At 38.9% G+C, this 19029-nt stretch overlaps 1 protein-coding gene across 2 annotated transcripts in view; it reads right to left on the reverse strand.

Annotated features, from left to right (window-relative positions):
- Positions 1–743: 743 nt before the first annotated feature.
- The window catches only part of LOC113067023 (nuclear receptor ROR-alpha), a 249280-nt gene continuing 230994 nt past the window's right edge, over positions 744–19029 (reverse strand). For both annotated transcript variants that reach the window (XM_026239201.1, XM_026239202.1), the window contains 9 exons: positions 18572–18657; positions 16984–17125; positions 13640–14035; positions 12754–12875; positions 12264–12396; positions 10403–10510; positions 8585–8695; positions 8342–8454; positions 744–7215 (listed from right to left, as the gene is read on the reverse strand). In XM_026239201.1, the coding sequence (XP_026094986.1) occupies positions 7051–7215; positions 8342–8454; positions 8585–8695; positions 10403–10510; positions 12264–12396; positions 12754–12875; positions 13640–14035; positions 16984–17125; positions 18572–18657 (1376 nt within the window). In that variant the 3' untranslated portion in view covers positions 744–7050. The remainder of the gene's footprint in view (positions 7216–8341; positions 8455–8584; positions 8696–10402; positions 10511–12263; positions 12397–12753; positions 12876–13639; positions 14036–16983; positions 17126–18571; positions 18658–19029) is intronic.

Consider the following 19029-nt stretch of genomic DNA (forward strand, 5'->3'; position numbering starts at 1 on the left):
ACGTCTGCATTTCCATCTACAAAATGTATATATATATTTTTTTTGTGTTTACTCATCTGTAATACATCTATAGGACACATACATCTGCAAGATGTCTGTTTGCTTCATCTGGAAAGCATCTGCTGTGTACAAACATCTGATAGACGTCTAAGATGTCAGTTTTACATACATTCTAAATCACAAACATCTTAAAAGACAATTTAGAAATGTCTGTTTGGCATCTGATAGGAAACGTACTATAGACGTATTGCAGATGAGCAAACACTTTAAAAATACATCTTGCAGATGTAAATGCAGATGACAAATAGACATCTCAGTGATGTACATGTGCTGTCAGGGTTAGGTTTGCTCACTCAGTAATACACTAAAAAATAACTGTGACTATGGTATGCTCAAGAAAACCATGAGTCATTTTATAGGCCATTCTTGTTGAATTAATCTTTAGAAATAGTACAGACTTTTATTATGATATTGTTGGAGTTAAGTAAACTTTGCAACCCACTTCAAACTATTTGAGCCCATATCATATTTTCTTTATATTTAACACATTTAATGCCTACAGTATATTGCTATTTCTCTGAAACCAAGGTAACGGCTCCCACTCCATCAAGTGTAACATTAGTGTCTGTAAGTTTTGAAGTTCTGTTTTAAATGTTGCTCTGTTCCTCCATTTCCATCTCTGAAGGTTTTGCGGAAATCAAACCTTGAACTACATAAAGAAATATGACAAACATTGAATAAAAGCCCATTACAAGCAGTAAATTTTATTATGGATAACAGCACATAAAGCACATCTAAAATCGATGTGTCCAATGCACTTTTAATAAAGGTAATATTAAAGGTACAGTTTCTAAGTACAATATAACAACATTCATATTAGAATGAAAAGTATTTAAAAGACAACATTAAATTTCTTATTTTTCTTTACAGCGGTATTTACAAAATGAATCAAAATACTTATTTTCATATTTAAGAATCAGACAAACAGAAGGAGCAAAACCACTATTGAGAGAAGAGACTATCTCTTAAAGAGAGTTCCAAAGAGCTGAATAAAAAGGTACATGATCAACTGTCCCCCATTTTAAGATCAGTAGCAAACATGTGACGTAAAAATATTTGACAACCGCAAACCATTCTCTGCTTTTTCCCCCCCCTGCAGGTAAGCAGAAGCAAAATCCAACCCGTCTTGCCCCAGCCCTTATGCCCTCCCCTTCAGCTCAACAAGAAATAGAAGTGTAGTATGCATCATTTTACATACACATATGAACACTTAAAATACATTGCATTAGTCATTTTGTTTCATAATCAACAACTTAAATCCTAATTGGCAGGAAACAACAGGGAGAACACAGAGTGGATTGTCTATTGTCCGCCAGTTTGTCTCTGTAAATATCCAAATGGGGTTTGTGTTCAGCATCCAACTGACTGGATACAATGTCCCATAACCAACGTGAAATTGTTCGGATGAAAAGAAGTAGTAGCATCTGAGAATCTCAGAAAATACAGGACATCACAGAGACAAGAAAATGCATGGCTATAAACAAACATGAAATGCCTCATTTGCATACAAAAAGACGGCCGATGAAAGAAAAGTCAGTAACACAAGACAGAATTCACCTACGTGTGCAAACACAGTCATTTGAGTACGAGAAAACAAAACAGACAAATACAGTTTCTGCATCCTGTACCACTGAGAGGCACTCAGTGTAGTTTGCTATGTATTATTGCAAATAGATTCTGCCTTGCTACAAAGATTAAAACAGGAAGTTTCGCATAAAACTTCTTACAACCACCTTTGTCCTCCACAATTTATAACACTTAACCATTGTGTGTGTATGTAAATGTAAGTGATTGGATTTAGGATAGAAAGAAGAAGAAGAAAAAAAAAGCGCGTTTTTAAAAAACAGCAATAAAGAAAAAAAAATACAAAAAAAATTGAGGGAGCTAATAAGCGGCAGACAATCCGGTACTTTAAAGCGTGTTTAAAGTCCTTCCAGCAGAAGATAAGCTCCAGCTAGAGTTTCGAAACAATCAAAAAGAAACACAATACTGCTGCTTTGTTTTCCTTTTTTTTTTTAAAGCATGAACAATCATCTTCATTGCAAAAAATTTAAAATTGCGACGTTTAATACGTTTGCGATGTTTACTTAGCTGATACTTGCTAATAATCTTAAAAGTGGGAAGGAAACGAGCCATGCCCCAAGACTAGCACACTGATACAGGTACTTGCTGGGTATTCGAAAGTAAATTTACCACTATCATTATCTTTATCGTTTATTATCATTATTATTATTATTATTATCAAGTCCTAATATCAATAATGCATCAATACTCTTTTGAAATTAATTGACTAAAAGGGTGGCCTAGTCTATGAATCCATAATTTTTGTTCACAAAAGTAACTTACCTAACACCACATGTCAGTATAACACAAAAATTAATGTCCGCACACCCTACCGCTAACCGAACTAAGTCTAAAAGAGAGAAGTATACTCAAAACAGAGATATTGTACAGGATGATGTGTCTGATAAAACAGTTAAATATTTGCACTGAGCGGGTCTTAATAGCAGGATTTTCTTCTTACCTATACAGACAGAAGTTACAAAGTTACTTTTATACATGTGATCGATAGAACATTAAATATTGTGAATTAAAAGCCGAAAGGAGGACAGGGAAACATAATGTAGCTGTACAGTTTACAGGCCCTTGACGTTCGTAGTTCTCCACCCGGGAACAGAACTAGTCAAAATACAAATAAAACAAACAAAAAAAGACAATCAGAGAGCGAAAAAACCCAAAGTGAAAAAAAATTTTACGTGATAAATAAGAAAATGTATTAACATGCAGATGTTCAAAGCCTATGCACAAAATGAATCATAATATACCATATATTATTGCTTGACATTTGATTATGGCTAAAGACTTTTCTTTTCGTCAATTATCTATACATAGTTCACTTATAATAACGCATCAGCTGTGCTTTTGGAAAGAAAACGCAAAGAAAATGATTGACGTCAATTTTGGTAACACTTCAACCTTCAGCTCAGATGCTGTCGCGAGCATGACACATTCAATCCGTCGATCAGAATTGAGAAAAAATATCGGTAAATGTTCCTTTCGTTCAAACGTGAGTGCATAGGCCTTGTTGTGTTTGTATAATTCTAATCGAAATTTATGTCGAGGTGCAGTGTGTCATGCTTGTACAGCCTCATCAAGTGATTTAAGCTCAGTGCTACGTAAAACATTACATCCTGGATAAAAAGAAAGAAAAAAAAAACGTACGTTCTTGTAATTCATCATCTCACCCTGCTGCGTCTGATCTTTTAAAGCCTTGTCTGGGGGTTTGTCGTTAAGCAAACATTACAAATAGCACAAACACACACATTTCCGCTTGTACACGCTCTCGCATCCACTTCCGGACGTATATTGCTTCTCACATAGATAGACAAGGGAAACCACAGTTGAAAAATAATTTACAAGGGAAAACATATGGATCTACCATCGATAAAAGAAACTGAGAACTTTTCTCTACACACATCTAAGATAACACAGATCCAGATGTGTTTAAGTACCTTTGCTTGTATTAGAAAAAATAAAGTTCTATCCCATAGCATATTGCTTTAAAAGTCTAATACAAACTACACTGACAAAATACAACATGCAAAAAGTGGTAAAACGCGACTTTACTACAGCTTCCACAACAGTGGTTACCCTGTAGAAACCCGTATTTGTCACGTACGACAATTCGCCCGCGTGTGTACGTCTGAAGGTGGAGGAAATCGTGAAGAGGTATTTGGCACATAGACTCAAACAATTATGAGTGACGATTAGAACAAATCCCCATCCAGAAAAAAAAAAACAAAGCTGGAAATTAGCATAGCACGCTTGAGGTTGATATCTTGCTTTGTTGGATTTGTGGGAATTAGATCTTGGAGCTCACTGGGTGATTTGATAAAGACAGTGGACTACTCTCTTCTATTAATTTAATAGCAATTATGCTAGTGAATAACATGGAAGGACATGAGGCCGTAAATTGCGAAAGATGAAAAATAAGCTTTTTATAAAAAAAAAGATCTACAAGACCACTGAACGGTAACAGATGAGTGTTTGTTCCCATTTGTACTCTAACATCATTTTAAAGTTGTTTTGGGTTCAGTTCTGTTTCTAGTGAGCTGCCTTCCTGTCTGCTTGTCTACATAGGCAACATCCTCCAAAACAGAACTTCTAATTGACTGATTTGGATAAATATATATAGACACCAACTCTGTATGTAACACAGATAGATCTCCTTAAGTGTAACACATGGGTTGTCTCTGCTTGCAATTGATTCCAATGGAGTTTAATGTTAGCATGTTGCTATGCTAAAAACACAATAATTTGCCTATAAGATTTGGGCAAATATGACCTTTTTTAATAAGATTGAACTATTATTTATCTATTCTTTTCACTATTGAATGATATATATTCATGTCTATGACTCCTACACCCCGCTGAAAGAATGTTTTTTCAGATATTGTCGCAGTACATTCTGGGATTGCCTTAAAATTGGGCCAAAATTGAGTACTTTTACTTTCCACCCCTTTGAGACACATTTTGTGCCAGAAGCTCAGCTCAAATGCTGTCTAGGTAGGCAGCCCACTAGGTTTTGGAACTTATCTCATTACCCCTGATCAATTATTATTCAATATTACTGTCCCTGTGCCTTGTAGTGCACAAACTGCTGATTTATTGTGTAAAGAACTAAACATGAACCTGGAATGTCAATCACAGATTAGATGATAAGAATGACTTCTTGGGGATGCATTGCACAGACTATTATTTTGCCAATAGTAATGCAATATATTTTATTAATATGTTATTATTTCTATCTGGACTCAAAACATCCCATCGAGATCAAATAATTGAGCTTTAGATGCAACATAGAGCTGACTAACGAGTTTAAGCTACCGGCTTAAGTTAGACAGACTCTTCCCTGAGGAAAATACTTTGTGTCATGGGGAAAACTAATTACATGAAGCTACCAAGATCTACTCAAGAGTTTCTCAAAATGTAAGTTAGCAGGTAGTAGAAGTGATCGGTGAAGTTTGTTTCTGGATTATATTGGGATTTTCTAAACGTCACAACATAGTTTTACTGGAATGTTACAATACAACAAATTTTTTCAGACTCAAAAAAGCAGGAAAGACCATTATGGCACATTCAAGAGACGTACGAACACACGCAACACACAACAGTTAGGCATTTAAAAAAAAATAGCACTATTACTACCATTGTCTTGTTCTTTGAAAAAGACAAAATAATAATAATAATAAAAACACAGATTCTAATTATTGCAGGATTAAGTGCTAAATCATCCGTCGCTCTTTCCCTTTTTCTTTCATAGGCTTCATAAGCACTGTATAATGTTACAAAAATAGAGGATTTCATCCAGACAAGGCTTTGAATATTTCTTTTTTTTCCACTCTTACGTTCCTGATGAGCGTTGCTGCTGGGCAAAGACCCTAACAAGAGCCAGTTTTAGAAAGATCAACCATTCTTAAACCAGATCTGACTCTTTCACGCAGTCATGTGACACGCCACCGCTAGGTGGAACCATTTAACAGCATGTGACGTATTGCATTCAACAGCCCTTTCTCAATGGAAAGTTTTTCAAGAGGGAAACAACAAGAACTACATGTTTTACCATATTTCCAATTTAAAGGTGGCGGACAATGAGTGTTTGCTACAAACCCCCGACCCCCACCCCAGATCACGCGATCTGCCTTTACCCAGCACCAACCTCCGCCTCGCGCAAATAAATACACAAACACGCACGCAAACACGCACCCTCCCTCAGCAGCGTTAGGGTTTCCAGCAATCGTTCTCCATAACCGTGGTATTTATACATGCAACACATCACTAGGTAAATATACAAGTCTTAAATTAAAGAAAGGTGCAAATAAAAGTGCCTTATCAATTTTTCACAATTAAGAATAGTCTAGCTACTAATATCATACATGTTATTTAAAATAGATTCTATAAACATTTTTTTTTTTCCTGTATAGTTGTACTTATGACCGTATACCCTGTAACACGTTAGAAAACAGGTGGAATGGACCCTTGCATTGCATTGATGTTGGTGGCCGGACCGTTACATTACGTTAACACCATTCCGGAGAGGGACTTAATAGCAGATGGCCTTAAACGATATCACTAAGCAACTATGGTAGATGGAGTCTCTGATGGCTAAAAGCAATTGCGACTAGAATTACCAGAATTCTACGGGGTTTTTTTTTTTCGAGATTGTTCGTAGAAAGGTGATGTTTTGTGTTGACTCTACATCACACTCCTTCTCCATATCTCTCTTTCTCTCTCAATTCGTATTCTTCTTTATTCTGTGCTGGTTTGACATCTTAAAAAAAGAAAGAAAGAAGAAAAACAGTGCACAGGGAGGAAGGAGCTAACCACGTATTTTTCAACGTAGACTTTTTTTGGTGCTACAACAACTGCTGGACCAGTTCATATAATCGACTTTTTGATCGCAACTTTTTATTTCATGTTCTTGGCTTGAAAAGGACTTCTGTGTTGCTGTCCCGGTAAAAAGTTGAAAACGCTGTATTCCAGGCCACTGCTCTCTGGGAATCGTTTTTCCATTTTGGAAACGATTTATGCTGATTGTGACAAATCGCCAGGGGACCGTTCTCGAAAATGAATGCATGGACTCTTCAGGTTCAGCCAGAGAGAGAAAGAGAGCGAGGGAGCGTTCAGGAAAAACAAGTGTCTTCATCTTCTTATCCTCTCCCCTGGGCTCAGAATCCCACCTGTGTCAGTAAAAGGAGGGAACAAACCCCAAAAATAAACCACTGGAGTCGAACCCAGTCTACTACCTCCTCCCCCACGAAAAAAGAAAAAGAAAAAAATCACAAAGAAAAAAAGGGGAAAAGTGTGTGTGTGCATTGTGTCGTCCGTCCAGGTGTGTGTATGTGCAGGGCACTGCTAAAGTGTCTCAGATTTATGCTTGACATTCCCCACGGTGTAAATTCCCCCAAGCGGGGTGGGCACGGGGAAGTGCTACCCGTCAACCGGCATGGTCTGCTCAAAGTCTGATCCAAACAACTCCTTGTACAAGGGGGGGAAGTGAGCTCGAACAATGTCTGGGTATATTGCTTTGAACGCCGTTAGCTTTTCCGTATGCCGGCTGCACAGGGCTCGCAGCGTGGAGACTTTGCATATCAACTGCAGAGAGAGAGAGAGAGTGATTTTAATTTGGTGGAAAGGACCCTGTGGTTCAGGGTCAAAAGGCAGCCCTCTAATCTGCAGACACAACACAGATGGTCCCAGGTTTTTCACATGACATTAGCTAATCTTTCAGCTGCCAGACCAAATAAAACTTAGTGGATGAAGTCATAGATGAAATTCAAATTGATTCAATTTACTTTCTTAATAAATATCCCTGGCCCTGTAATGCAACAGTTTTAAACAGGGGGTCTGCAGAGAATTTACAAGAAAGAAAGAAAGCAATATTTGCTTTTTTTTCTTCCCAAAAACTGTCAAATTGAACACAATATTATTTAACACACTTAAGAAATTCAATATTATGATTGTTTCATTTTGCTTTCTAATGACCAGTTTAAAATGATATAATTATGTGTGATTATTGTTAACTAAAACTATGAAAAAAAGTCAGTATTTGAAAAACAAAATAATAATAATAAAATAAAATGTTATTTCTATAAAAAGTACAAATATTGGATGAAAAATAAAAATGTTGACTTGGCAAGTAACTGAAATAAGTAATAAAAAGAAATTAAATATTAAACTAAATATAAAAAAATAAAATAAAACTAATAAAAATGAAAATGAAAAAGGCACAATAAAATTACTATAACTAAAATTAAAAGGACAACAGGTAATATAAAAACAAATGCAATTTTAAAGATCAATAAATTCTATAATGGTATTTAAATAATGTTAAAGTAACACAGGTTTAATTATTCATCATTTATTCTATTTTTACCAGAAAGAAATAAAAACAAATCTGTTTATTCATTTATTTATTGTTTGGATTTATAAATCTAATTTAACTGTAATACTGGGGAGAAAGAATAATCTGTAAATCAGTAAACTGAATATTTTCAAGACAAATATTTTAATACATTGTTTTGGTAAAATGGCAACATCAAAGACAGTCTTTTAATTTAGAAAATATTTAATATTTGTAATCTTTTACGCAGTTATTCAAATAAAACAATATAGAATTTCAGAGGATATATATATATAAGAATAATATAATATATAAGAATATACATAGGATTACAGATACATCTAATGACCATTTCCTGTTCCTTATGTGTGTCATTACCTTTGTCAGTATGCCGTCCTCTCTGTGGTTCTTCTGTAGAACATGTTGGAGGGCCAGCTGGATCTTCTGCTGGAGTTTCTCCACCTTCACCTTCTCCTGGAGCCAGGATCGATCTAAACACACACAGGGATGTTATCTCTTAACATACACAATCTGAGCGGTCCCAACACCATTCCTCCTTTAGTCTCAAATAGTTTCGAAGGTAAACAAGGGATTGTGGGTAATTTATGGGTACGGGCTCACCTGCAGACATCAACACGAAGGCGGAGAACAGGGCGATCTCGTCTTCAGAGAGGTGCATAGAACACAAGTTTTTCCCAAACTCGAAGACAGAGCTGATCAAGTCGTCGCAACCTGTCACAGTGGAGACCGAGAGAAAGAAAAAGTCAGTAAGAAAAAAAAAAAAAAAATACAGGCGAGTGAGATGGAGCAGTAGACAGCATTGGGTAGACACTTGATCTTTTTGCATGAGATGACAGGGAAAACAATACAATCCTTCAACATTACAGAAGGATTTTTCCCGCCACATTTTCCCTCCTCCAGGCTAATCACGCTTTGGCGAATGAGAGGGGTTACGTAACCATGACTGGGGTCACTAACAGCGCCGCATAAAACCCATGACTCAAAGCTAATGCAAACACTGGCAGCCATTCTCAAACCTTCCAATCAATCATAGCTTGAAAACTTGAAAAACTGTGACATTGTTGGTCTTAAATGCACAAATCTATATTAGACTTGGAAATAAATCAGATACTAAAAATTGAGCATTAAAATGATACATAATTTTAATAAAATATTCAAAGTTGTGTTGTTCACACATTTCCATATTATGTGGAAGAATCACACTACAGCTAAAACACACAGACACCACAGTAGTAATATTTATAAAGGATTGCACTGTATTTGCATGAATTAATATACACATGCTGCATTAGGTTTCAAACACATCAATAATAAATATAGTTTCGATGATTTTCCCGTTCAGAATCATATATCGCCTTTTATATCGATTGCAACTTGAAAACACAGCGCCTATTAAGTAATAATGTGCGTTTTAGATGCACAAATCTATATCAAACTCATAAATAAATCAGATATTGGAAATTAAACATTGGAAAATACTAAATTATTGAAATGAAATGTCCAGAGTGTGTTGAGTACCACCTGGGGGCACTACGCAGTTTTCATACCAGTTTCAGAGCTAGAGGTTTAGGCTTGGCGAACCCATGAAGGCTTGTTAAAAAATAGAAATAAGACTAAGACATATATCCATGTGAGACATGACTGAATGTTGTCTTGGAGGCTGTGAGGCATATTTGTGTTTGTTTTGGCATTTGGACAACTTTCAGCCCCAAAAGGTTTCCAATGTGAGTGCATAATGACAGAGAAGAGATTTCACTAATGTCACGGCATTCAAACTGCTTGTGTAAAATTTGCTTACTCTAGAAATTTTCTGCGCTCAGACTACGGGCTGCGTGGATGGCGGGTTTGATAAAACACTTGTGGTAGAGAAACTCAATCTTGCTTATGCAGTTCCAGACGCCCACCATACGCAGCGGCTACCACAATCCTGAGAAGCGTCCACAGCGAGGAAGGTTTAACTCCAGGTGTGGTGGATATGAGAAGCTAGTGCTGACCTGGTGGGCTTTATTTGCTTGCGTACACACAGCGTCCAAAATGAACACTCATGTGCCAAATGCGAGTAAAATTGCAATTTTATTTAATAATAATAAATTCATATTAACTTTTTGTATTTACAATATTTATTGAAATCTTAATTAGTTATGTGTATAATTACTTATATATAAATAATTATCATCATGTTTTTTTTTAAATAATATCGTTTTATTTTATACTATATATTTATGTGCAAAACTATTTTGACGTTTCTAACTAGGCAAAATAGTTTGGGTTCTGCCTGCATTTGAATGCTGGTGCCATGTGTGAAATGAAGCCTTGGTTGACCGTTAGAACAAAAAATAAGCAACACACTCACATATAATATTCCAAACACAGATTTTCCACTTCACATACTGAATCCAATCAGGTTTCGTAACTCACCTAATGATTTAAAGACGTCAGTCCCTGCATACTTTCCATCAAAATAGACTGTGTTGTTCTGAGGGTCGAAGGCACGGCACATTCTGACGAACACCACCTCCAAAGAGCCTATGCATAGGCCAAACAGAAACAAAATATGATTTTATATAAGCAAACACACTTATATCTGGATTCTTCACAGTCTGTAAATGATGCATTCTCAGCACTGCCACAAGGGGTGCAATAGCAAGAATTAGTGTAAACAGTCTTCTTCTACTATACATTTTCTCATTCAGGTTGATTACTGTGATTTTATGAGAATCTTGTTTTTGCGTATTTGCCTGAAGAATGTTTCTGGCCATAAGCAGTTTTTATATCAACCAATACATGACAGAAATATGTGAAGGCAAATGCATTTGATTGAAAGCTTATGAAAAGTTTTTACATATTGCATTCTCAGCATTGCCACTAGAGGTGATATAATGAGAATGAGCATTAATACTCTACTTCTACAGTTCGTTGTCATTTAGGTCGTTCATTCAAAGTACTGTAATGGCGGAGCAACAAGAGAATCTTGCTCAGTAAGTTTGCTGAAATTAGCTTAGCTATCAACATTTATAGTTAGCTAGCTTTCTGAATGAAAACACATAGTTTAATGGCACAGACATTCGATGCTAGGTTTGTCATGTAAGGTTAGTATTTTCATACTTGCAAGTAGAATGTTTTTGGCCATAAGCAGTGTGTTTATATCATAACAAGATTAGCTAAAAACTGCATTTTTTTTGTCTATATATGTTACATTATAGTGAGAATAAGCATAAGGTTAGTACTTGCGTGCTTGCTTAAAGTTTGTTTCTGGCCATAGGCAGTATGTTCATATCGTAACAAATAGCAATATCATAAAACAGCTTTATTAAGTCACCAATCAGCTGATGTTTGTGAGCAGTGCTCTCTCTCTGTGTGTGTGTGTGTGTGTTTGTCTCAGGTGGAGTGTGTTGCTGTTATTGTTGTGAGTAGGAGCAGTAATTCTACAGCGGAGTGCTTTGGTGAGCTCAGGCTTAGAGGATAAAAGCCACGTAATAGAAGCCATTACTGAGCTTTAGAAAGATGGCGGTGGTTTAAAATGTCATGTCAGGAGAGAGCGCTCACTCAGTATTTTGTTAATAATTTTGGTCGGGCCCGGAACAAACAGAAACACTGAAAGCTGTTGGGATCATGACAAGGGATGGGGTGTGAGTGTGATGGAGCACTTTGGTCCATTATTTTGTGAGGAGATAGTGTGCAGTGGTGGATATCATCTCAATAGTGCCTTATTTTTCAAAGAGCTGACAGATTGTCCCGATACAGTTTTTCTGTACACACAAGAGATACTCAGCTGAAGCACTGCACCTCCTGCTGTGTGACATGTGGCTGTGTTAGGAATGGAACACTTGCATATCAATTCCTGTGCAGTATACTATTTTAAGCAGTATGTAAAATAATTGTCTATTGCATGCAACAATAAATATACTAAGAATAGTATACTGACCTGTTGAAATGTTAAAGTTTCTTAAAATTTTTCAGGAAGAAATTGTAATTTTCTTCAGTTCATTCATCACACCAAAAAAGGGAGATGAAGCTGAACGCATTGGATTGTGGTACAGTATTACACATAGCATGCTCTAGTCGTATACTACTATACAAAAATTATATTTTTTTGAATCCCTTGGTTTTAAAAAAGGGCTTCCATGGTATACTGGAAATTTTGGCAAATGCATACTGTGCACATTAAACTGCTAGAAGTATGCTATTCAAAATGTAGCCACAGGCAAGGAATTATTGGTGTTTACGCCCTGTAAACTAAGCCGGGATCAGATGATGGTGATGTGAACACACACTTTACCTGCTTTGAGAAGCACTATCTGATCATTCTGACAGAGCTCCATGAAGCCATCGATGCGCTTGGCAAACTCCACCACGTACTGGATGGCCTCTGTGATTTTAATGGCACACAACTGCCACATGACTTCCCTGGGCTGAAGGGAAACAAATGACACAACTAGTTTCAACGAGCAGCCATATTTTTATTTTTTTTACTAGCAGTTAAATTATTTTTTTTCCCCTAAAGCACACTAAGGATTTGATACTGTACATTTAACGCCTTCTAAAACATTTATGATTCGCGAACATCTACAAACTGGCATATTACAAGAAAACACAGTAGTCTAAAGTAGCCACTTAAATGACTGTTGATCTTATTAATGCAACCAGTAAGGACATTTTCGATCCCCAAAACATCACCTCATCAGTGGCCCTGAAAGTTAAATTGCAAACATCCCTGCCCAAAGCCTCTGAACAACCATATGTGGCTCATCAAGAACGTGTGTGTTTACCTTGCTCTGGTAGCTCTCCACCTCCTCCTGAAGGAACGCCTGCCAGGTCATCTGCTGAAGTTCTTCTCTCAGGTACTGACACGTCTCCATGTGGGACTTGGAAATGTTCTGGGCCAGATGTTCTGAAACGCAATACAACATACCTTCAAAAAAAACTCTGTCGCGCCTGAATGCACTTAAAGTACAGACATATTGAGCTGTACTATATATATATATATACATATATGTGTGTGTGTGTGTGTGTATGTATGCATGTATTTATATATACATATGTGGTACGAGATGCCATTTGTTTCCCATTAGTGTTATAAAAAGGTTCTTCCTACTGGCGGATTCAATTATATTTACAGATATGCTTATGGAAAAGATCTTTCAAAAGATGCAGTGTTTTATTTGTGTCTCCAATCAAAGAGCTAGCTGCACTGTAGCGGTTTGTGATTTTAAGTCGATTTAGAAGCTTGTTGACTGTCTGTGTTTCTGTACAAGAGGAAAATAGGGAAGTACTTCAAGTATAAAAGCGAGGAGTGCGTGTAAATTCATGGGAACAAATGTCATATTTGCCTTCAGCAAGAACGAGCAAATGGAAATGAGAGAGGAAAAAAAAAACAGTATAAAAATTCAATCATGTTGAAAACACATCTGTTAAAAGGAGTCCCAGAGCAGGAGGGGAAGCTAAAAAAAAATATTTCCCTTGGTGCATGCCCTGCTGGATGCTGATTGGCCCTAATTAATGGAAACTAATTAGAAAAAAAAGAGGTTCTGTTAATGAGTCTTTGAGATGAGTCTCCAACCTAATGCTATTTTAAGACACCTTTAACGACGTTTGCCCCATGGTTGGGTTCTTCCCCCTAGTACCATCTCCTACCCATCCAGAATTATCACTTACCCAACTCGGCCATGGAAACGGTGGGGGATGTCTCCCCATTTGTGAAGGAACAGTAGGGGAAGAAGCCCGAGCCTGGGGTGAAGTCACAGATGGGTTCTGGCTTGATGCCGTTGATGTCCAGGCCGGACTGGTCGGGAGAAGGTTGGATGTCCAGGTAAAAGCTGCTGACGCCCGAGTCGGGCTTGGTGCCATCGGGCGTGTGTCCGTTCATGTAGCCGCTCAGATCATCATGGAGCTCGGTCAGGCCATTGGTGGAGAGGCCGTAGGTTGGGGTGAGGGGCTCTGCCTCACCTGGCTGTTGCTGGTGGTCCCGCTGTTGCTGCTGGAGCCGGTGTTTCTGCACTTCCGCATAGAGGCTGTCCCGCTGTTTTTTAGACATCCGGCCAAACTTCACCGCTGTAAGGAGTAAAGATGGTGCATTAATAACAGAAATCACTCACAAATTGTGAACGCTTCGCTAAATATAATTAAATGCATTCAGAAAAAGTCTTACAAGGCCGGCTGACCAACCCTTTCATATGAAAAACACAACTATTTTATGAAGTGGCAAAGTCGTATGAATTCATATTGAAATTTAAGTTTGTTTTTATAGAAAAGGGGTAAGCATGAAAGTCCTCCCCTAAAAACTGACCATCAGTGGGCATAAGCGGATGATACGGAAATGTAAAAATGAGACATGCAAAAAGTTATGCAAACTAGTCATCAGTTCATCAAGATGTACAATAGTTACGAATTGCCTTGAGAGTGCACTGGGTTGACTTTGACTACTGAATTTAATTTAATTCAGCATCGCGTTAGTTCAGGCAGACCACGTAAGTGAAAGCTTGCATAAGCCGACGGTCAGCTCAGCTGTTCCTGACGTGTACCAATCCAGTCTTGACACCTATCACAAGCGGTCTATTTAAATTGTTAAATAGTTGCCAAGAACATAACCACACAGACAACAATAACTGTATGCAATATAATTGTAATAAATATACTTGACGAAAGTGGTTCTGATTATATTTTACAGGTACACTCCCTTTGGTGCAACATAAGTTTAAGTGTCTTTTGGACAATGGTGGCGGCACATTACTCACTGTTTATGCTGATCAAACCAGCAAACCTTTGGTTATCAACCACCACAACAAAACAGCACAAGATGTCTTCGCTCCACAGCCATCGTTACAGAAGAAGCAACAAAAGGCACCATCTCTTTTCCCTGAAGACTATAGCTAGTATAGCGACACGGAGAGTACAACTATCTCCCGGGAGCAGGCTTTAATGTCTCTCAAAGGGTATTAGCCACGTGCTGAGTCCAAAAAGAGCTCCACTTGGTAATAGCATTAGCTTTCTCCTGCTCTCTACTTACCAAAATGATCCAAGAACAGAAGACTTGACTAGCATGAACACCTGGAGGAAGTGGCAGAGTCTGTTTAGCTTAGAAAGAAAGAGCTGCTACAGCTTCAGCCTGTCTTTGAACTGGAGGAGTGTTAGAAGAACAGGAAGCTGGGGATGACATACAGTGAGGATCAGATAGAAGTGGAGATCAAGTGTTCATAAAAAGATAGGGCACTTGGCAGAGGAAAAGCTGATCTACTGATAGATGGAAAAAGAGATAAATGTACAGGAGAGTTTAGTGGCGAATGAAGGGGATCTAGGGGCTTTGACTGTTGGAGACAAGAGGAGACCAGAGCAGACAGGATGAGATATAACGAAAGAGGAGAACAGGAGAAGAGGCAGCATGTGAGGAGAGGAGAAAAATGAAAGGGGTAAAGAAAGGGAAGGAGACGAGTGAAGGTCAGAAGAGAGGAAATGAGATGATGAAGGCGGGAGGAGACGAAGTTGCAATGTGAAAAGAGGAGATGAGTGAAAAACTAGAGGACATGTGAGACCCGAGAGGAGACAAGATGAGACATTAGGAGACAGGACTAGATGTGAGGAGAGCTTCGGAGAGCAAAAGAGACGAGATAAAATATGGCAAGGAGAAGAGACAACGTGGCAGGACTGGGAAAGTTGAGACATGAGATGAGGAGATCAAATGAGACCAGGCCGGACTTGTGAAGAGGAGACGAGACGAGATTTGAAGACAGAGGAGGAGAGGAGAAAATTTGATTTGAAAAGAGTCCAGTAGAGGAACAAGAAGAAACAAAAGAGAGGAGAAGAGGAGCTAAGAAGAGGAAAAACAGGAACAAAGTGAGGGGTAAGGAGTCAAAGTGAGATTTGAAGAAAGAAGTGGAAAATAAATGAGACAATAAAAAAGAATTGATTTGATGAGTGGGAAGAGTTGGAAATGAGAAATCAGATTAAACAGGACGAAAAAAGATAAGACAAAAGAAACAAAAAGAGACCTGAGGTAAAGTCAGGCAGGACAGAGACGAGACAAGAGGAGACAAGTGAGGATTTTAGAAGAGGCACAGGATCAACGTTGAATTTGAGGCATATGAATGAGGTCTAAAGTCGTCTCAGACATGTGTGTGTCTGGGTGGCTCTGCGTCTCTGTGCCCGTGAAGGGAAGGCAGATGGGGACTGGTGAGCTTCAGTCAGAAGTCACCTTGCCTGTCCTGGTTGTGTGTGAGAGAGCAGCCTGGTAGACTCGGAAGACCTGGCCTGATTTCATCCTCCTGTCACGGGCCGTAGACACACAGCCCAGCCGGAGGCCCAGTAGGAGGCCTTCACACACACACACACACATACACACACACACACACACACACACACACACACCCATACACACACATACACACACACACACACACACACACACACACACACACACACACCCCGTCACCTGTGCTCCCTTTAATGCTGCTCACCTGCATTGGTTTTAATGAGCCTGTTTTAATGATGCTCATTTAATAAAAGCCACTTGCTGTCAGATTCTCCACCCTGAGTGAACATGCCCCACAGTCCAGAACCACAACTGCCTCTTAAATTCATCTTGTCACAAGTTTGGTGAAATATTAACGAGTAATGGGTGCCGACTCTAGAACAGGTACTCTAGCTTAAATGACATGTCAAGACTGGGGACAAAGGTAAGTAGTAAATAAAAGTAGAAAAATAATAAAATACACTAAATCTAAAATAATTTCATTTAATTATTCAGAGATGCATCCTGTGATGCCTGTATATCCAACTTTTCGACAATGTTGGTTGACAAATTGTCCAAGATATGTCCCCCTTTTACGCTATTCATTGCACTCAAGGTTTTTCTTTAACCGTAGCAAGTAAAAAAAAACTTGCTGTCATGTTGCACGTTCACTTCACACGCTGATTTATTTGGTATTTTGCATGCATTTGACGTTCTGTATCTGTGGAGATCTGTGTTTTCCCTCTGGTGCCTGCTGTACTGGACACAATCTTACCGTCACGTGACATGCCCACGGCCAGACACTTCTGCAGCCTACAGTGCTGGCAGCGGTTCCGGCTGGTGCGGTCAATCAGACAGTTCTTCTGACGCGGGCACGAGTACGCCGCATTGCTCTGCTGACTCCTCCTGAAGAAACCCTACAGGCACCAGGGGCAGACAGAGGGAAGGTTAGTTAACCCATTCACAAATCAACCATATTTACTTCAGGAAAATAAGAAATGTCTCCTTGGGAACTACCATACTATATATTTTTCACTTAACATTCATTATTTTAATAACGCTGGTGAATTGACCTCCGATGGATGGACATGTTTCTATATGTTACAAACGCATATTTCATATGAAGTTCTCAAAAGAACAACCTGTCTGTGGCTAACTCTGAACAGATGGTGGCAACTCCACAAACGCTTGTCTCGATCATACAGACGTGTTCATCTTTAGTCGAGATGCATCTGAACAGCACATATGTCACTGAGGTAACTATAAAAAGCAGGTTGGAATGAATATTTTTCCTCGTTAAGGATTACACGGCGCGCTCCGAGACGGGCGAGAAAGGTAGTAAATAATGGCGAGTTTGTGCGAGGTTATTAATGTTGAATAACAGAGCCTGAACCCGGTGGGTGCCGCGAGGGGGGAATGAGCGGGTGCCCACGTTGAGTTGATTTCGCATCCCTTTGACTTAATGAATTGATTCCAGCTCATCATTAACACACCCCACTCCACAGCTCCATACACATATGTCTTAATTAGTTGCTCATTGGCTGTTTAATTACTAGAAAACAGCTGACAGCTGCCAAGTTGCTTTCTAATGGCAGCCATTATGAAAGCAGGGTAGGACTGCCGGTGACAAGCAGCGCTCCTTAATAATGCTATGATTTATGGGCCGGAGCGGTGTGCTCGCACATATCATTAAATGTCTCTGTGCCTCGAGTAATTAGTAACCATTAAAGACACATTTCAGCAGTTTATTCTTCAGGGTTGCATGTTTCCGCCGCCGAGTGAGTGACGGAGGGAGATGCTGAGCAGAGAGTCTGTCTTTTGTGCGGGGAAAAAATAAATAAATAAAATACACGCCGTTCAGGAACCGCGTCCGCACGTTCGTTTCTGCCGAGCCCGCTTGCGGAATGCTAACGAGTCGCTCCGGTGACAGACTACACAATAAGCACAAAATTCCTCTTTGCTGAGTGGATGGCGTTTGAAAAATGCACAAAAATGAGCTTCGGTGGGAACGAAGAGGGGGTTGCAAAACTGCTAACGATGTGCAGTGATCCAAAGCGCTTCCGTTTTTGACAGGTTTATTAAAAAAAGTGCAGAAAAAGGTAAAGAAAGACAAGACACAGGGATTATATTGTTGTTGCATTGTAATTGTGACGATTTTAGCAACATTTCAGCCTGACTATGTGAGTTAACACTCCAGAGTGTGAATTCTGTACGTCCTGTAAGCACAATAGTACATTTTTCTTGCTTAGACAGACGATAATCCGCAAGAAACTTCTCTGTTATTTTCCAGAATGTCTCATTTGTTGGCTTTTCCCGCTTTTTCTTTGTCAGACACGCGCTGACAGGGTTGTTTAGCTTCTTACCTTGCAGCCCTCACACGTTATCACGCCATAATGGATGCCGGATGATTTGTCTCCACAGATCTTGCAGGGAATTATTTCGATTTGAGCTGCGGAGAAAGAAAAGAGGGAAGATACTGTCAGGATTTTTCACTGTCACCAGTCACCGCGCAACACCTCCTCAACAGCTGCATGTTGCGACATGAAACGGCGCCGAGCTTCAAACGCATCACGTCCCTGCCACCCTCGGCTGCGGCGTGTTTGGAGGAGGCCATCCCGACTTTAAACAGAAAACCCTCAAAAAGCACAGCGACCGTGATGTCAGCCCGTGATTTAGAAACAAATGCAATCACAAAAAAGTGCCACTGTTCCCCGCAGAGCCTTTGGACAGGGATATCAGGAGAAACCCAACCTTTCCACCAATATCGGAATATCGGTTCAAAGCTGCTTAAAAACCGATAAAACTACGTGGATAATTTTGT

The sequence above is a fragment of the Carassius auratus genome, chromosome 50 (assembly GCF_003368295.1).
Source record: "Carassius auratus strain Wakin chromosome 50, ASM336829v1, whole genome shotgun sequence".
NCBI classification, from domain to species: Eukaryota; Metazoa; Chordata; class Actinopteri; order Cypriniformes; family Cyprinidae; genus Carassius; species Carassius auratus.